This window comes from Etheostoma spectabile, chromosome 24 (genome assembly GCF_008692095.1).
Source record: "Etheostoma spectabile isolate EspeVRDwgs_2016 chromosome 24, UIUC_Espe_1.0, whole genome shotgun sequence".
NCBI lineage: Eukaryota > Metazoa > Chordata > Actinopteri > Perciformes > Percidae > Etheostoma > Etheostoma spectabile.
The window spans coordinates 6,792,683-6,796,554 of NC_045756.1; the positions used below are offsets into that span (position 1 = coordinate 6,792,683).

Sequence of the window (3,872 nt, forward strand, 5' to 3'; positions counted from 1 at the left end):
GGCCGCCGGAGCGACAGGGAATTCATAAATTAAGAACAGCAAAACAAACTATAAAACAGCTAAACAAATACTATACAACAGCAAACAAATACTATCAGCAAACAAAACAATACTAACAACAGCTACACAAACTATAAACAGCAAACAAATACTATACAGCAAAACAATACTATACAAAAGCAAAACAAACTAACAAAGCAAAACAAATACTATACAACAGAAAAGGCGGAGCAACAGACATTTACATGGAATAGGAGTTATAAACAGATGTGTTTTAATGTGGATTTGAAATGGGGGAATGAATTAATGTTTCTGAGTTGGGGGGGTAGTGAGTTCCAGAGCGGGGAGCAGAGCGGCTAAATGCTTGCCCCCATGGTGGTGAGACGGCGGGGGGGACAGACAGGTTTATGGAGGAAGAGGATCTGGGGAGCGGGAGGGAGTGGGACGTGGAGGAGATCAGACAAATATGGGGGGGCGAGGTTGTGATGGCCGAATGCTAGTAGAGGATTTTGAATTTGATCGGAACTGGACGGGAGCCAGTGGGAGTGTTGGAGGACAGGAGTGATGTGGTGGATGGGGGGGGTTCGAGGTATGATGCGGGCAGCTGAATTCTGGACCAATTGAAGTTTGTGGAGGGATTTGTGAGCGAGACCGAAGAGGAGAGAGTTGCAAAATCGAGACGGAAGTGACAGGACTGGGACAAGAATTGCAGCAGTGTGGGGGGTAAGGGAGGGGGGAGGCGATTGATGTTACGTAGGTGGAAGTAGGCGACGGGTAATGTTATTGATATGGGGTTGAAAGGATAATGTGCTGTCAAGGATGAACCCAGACTCTAACCTTGGGGGAGGGTGAGACGGAGAGCAGTTGTCAATTGGGAGAGAAAAAACCGTCTGTTTGGAAAGAGGGCTTTGGTGCCAATGAGGAACCTCGGTTTTATACTGTTTAATTTGAGGAAGTTTTGTGGTGAGCCAGATTTTATTTCAGAGATGCAATCCGTAAGGGAGTGGGGGGGAGAGTGGACGAGGGTTTGGTGGAGAGGTAGAGCTGGGTGTCATCGGCGTAACAGTGGAAGGGAATGTTAATTGGCGAGATTGCCGAGGGGACGAGGTAATGATGAAGAGTAGGGGCCCCAAACAGAGCCTGGGGCACACCTGAAGTGAGGAGGAGGGAATGGATTCACAGGACTTGAGTTGAATGAACTGTGTGCGACCAGAGAGGTAAGGGTGAACCAGTCTAACGGAGTGTGGGTGTGATGCCAATGGAAGATAGCCTGAGGAGGGTGGTGTGACAGATGGTGTCAAATGCTGCACTCAGGTCGAGGAGGATGAGGATGGGGAGGAGTCCGAATCAGCTGCCATGAGGAGGTCGTTGGTGATTTTGATGATGCTGTTTCAGTGCTATGGAGGGCGGAAACCGGACTGGAACTGTTCATACAGGTAATTGTGGGATAGGTGAGAATGGAGTTGAGAGGCAACTGTTTTTTCAAGAATTTTGGAGAGGAAGGGAAGATTGGAAATAGGACGGAAGTTGTTGAAGTTGGGGGTCGGCACCAGGTTTTTTCAAAATGGGGTGATGGCAGCAGTTTTGAAGGATGTGGGACGTTCCAGTGGTAAGGGAGGAGTGGATGATAGCAGAGTGAGGGGGACAAGGGAGGGAAGACAGGCTTTAACAAGTTGGGTGGGGAGGGGATCAAGTTACAAGAGATGGCTTGGATTCGGGTGAGCTCTGTGATTTCTGAAATAGTGGGAGACGGAAGGAGGAGAATGAGGTGTGGATGAATGAGGTTATTGAGATGCTGAGGTGAGGGATTGATCCAAGATGCTGGTGGATGTTCTTGATTTTTTCGTGAAAAAGGACATTACCGAGTTGCAGAAGGAGGTAGTGACAAATGGGAGGGAGAGAGTCCAGGGGTTGGGTGACATTGTTAAGTAAGGAGAACACGTGACTTGGAGTTCCTTTGTTGGCCGTGATTATTGTGGGATAGTGTGGGATTTGGTGCTGGCAATGAGTCCTGTAAGGGATGTGGCTGTTGTACATTTCTTGTGAATAGTGAGACCAGTTTTTTCTATGGAGACGTTCAAGTTGCCGACCTTGGCTTTATGAGCAGCAGATCGGGGGTGAACAAGGGGCGGAGACGGAGAAAGAAACAGATCTGCTTTCAACGGTGCAAGAGAATTGAGAATTTGGAATCCAGTGTTGTATGAGAGCCAGATCATGGGGGTGGAGAGATTGTGAGTGTCAGGAAGGCGGGAGGAGTGGATAGTTGGGAGGGTGGCGGGGTTGAATTCTTTATGTTCCGAAATGAAATAAGGCGTGGTATTTTTGAGATGGAGAGACTGAGGTTCACTGTAAATGTGAGGAGAAATGGTCAGTTAGGAGAGTTCATCTGCTGTAAGGTCAGATGGGGTGACACCAGAGCAGCAGTGTAAGTCCAGAATAGTCCTTTGGAGTGTGCGGAAAAGTGGTATGTTGCTGACATCCAAAACTGTCTAAGCAGGAGGTGAAGTCTTGGTGAGAGCAGGTTTATTGTCATGTGGTATTGAAATCGCCCAGCGTATATATTTGGTGAGAGAGAGGATAAGTGGGTAAGGAAAGCAGCAAAGTCATTTAAAAAATCACTATTGGTTTAGGGGGGCGGTGACAGTAGCAATGGGTTGGAGTGGGACCAGACAATTTGCAGACAGCAGATTCAAAGGAGCTGAGACAGACTAGACACCGGCGGACCTTCCACTTCTCGCGGTAGATTATCGCGAGACCTCCTCCCCTGCCAGAGCACGGGGTTGACAGATGTAAACAAATCCACTAGGAGTGGTTCATTAAGTTCAGAAAAGATGCTGGGTGCTGCCATGTCTCAGTTAAACAGAAAAAGTCTAGCTTACGATCGGAGATGAAGTCCTGGATGAGTTGTCCCTTGCCTGTCAGTGAGGGATGTTGAGCAGAGCGAAGTTGAGTGAGGTGTCACAGCTGGTGGCGGTGTAGCGACGGGCTAGGCAGGCTAACACGCTGTGGTCAACCGCCGGTTGGTAGAGCGTGGAGGGCGAAGAGGCGGACCAGATGGACTTATTCCGGTTGAGCTGTTGTAGTGGAAATTCCTGCGGGACCCTCGGTGGATGTATCTCCGGCGGGGCTGAAAGGCGATGTCCGGGTGAAGGTGTAGAGCCGCCGGCTAGGTCCAGGCAGGTGACTAGCGCAAAGGAGAGGGCAATAGACGAAGTATGCACTTGAGTGCCTAGAAAGGCGTCTTTAAATAAAATGTATTATTATTATTATTATTAAATAATAGCTGTAGCAGTTCAGGCTGGAGGGCATAGCAGGGTGTAGCAGGACACTGAAGGGAGTAGCAGGGCATAGCGGGGCATAGCGAGGCATAGCAGGGCGCGGAGCAGGGCCACTGCGACAGCTGCAACCATGATTTAGGTCCCACCTTAATCCAAGGAAAACTGCTGGCAGAGAAAACATAAGGACACTGGGGAATAAGTTCCCCAGAGCTCAGTTAGTAACACGCATTTCTGGGACATGAATGCATTCAGAGGGAAAGAAACAGGAGAGAGGAGCTCAGTGTGTCAAAGAAAGTCCCCTGGAAGTCCAAAACTCTGACAGCATAACTACGAGCTGGTCTAAGGCAACCCTGATCCAGCTCTATAAGGGTTGGTAGATCAATCTGATGACTGTTAAGAGGGGAGAATAACGATGATCAGATCAGTGATCAATACACATGCAAACATGACATCCTCTCCCTTTCTTCATTTCCTCTCAGCGTTTCTGTTGGTGCAGAAGATCGACATGTGTCAGCAGATAAATAAACCGCAACACAACACGAGTGCCTACGACACCCCAAACCTGGTGGTCCGCCGCGGTCAGGAGTTCCTGGT

General features: G+C 48.9%; 1 protein-coding gene across 1 annotated transcript in view; it reads left to right on the forward strand.

Annotated features, from left to right (window-relative positions):
• The window catches only part of LOC116674250 (coagulation factor XIII A chain-like), a 32,082-nt gene that overhangs the window by 11,029 nt on the left and 17,181 nt on the right, over window positions 1-3,872 (forward strand). Inside the window, exon 2 of the mRNA XM_032506851.1 lies at window positions 3,758-3,872. This exon is cut by the window's right edge and continues 62 nt beyond it. Coding sequence (XP_032362742.1) covers window positions 3,784-3,872 — 89 coding nt within the window. The 5' untranslated portion in view covers window positions 3,758-3,783. The remainder of the gene's footprint in view (window positions 1-3,757) is intronic.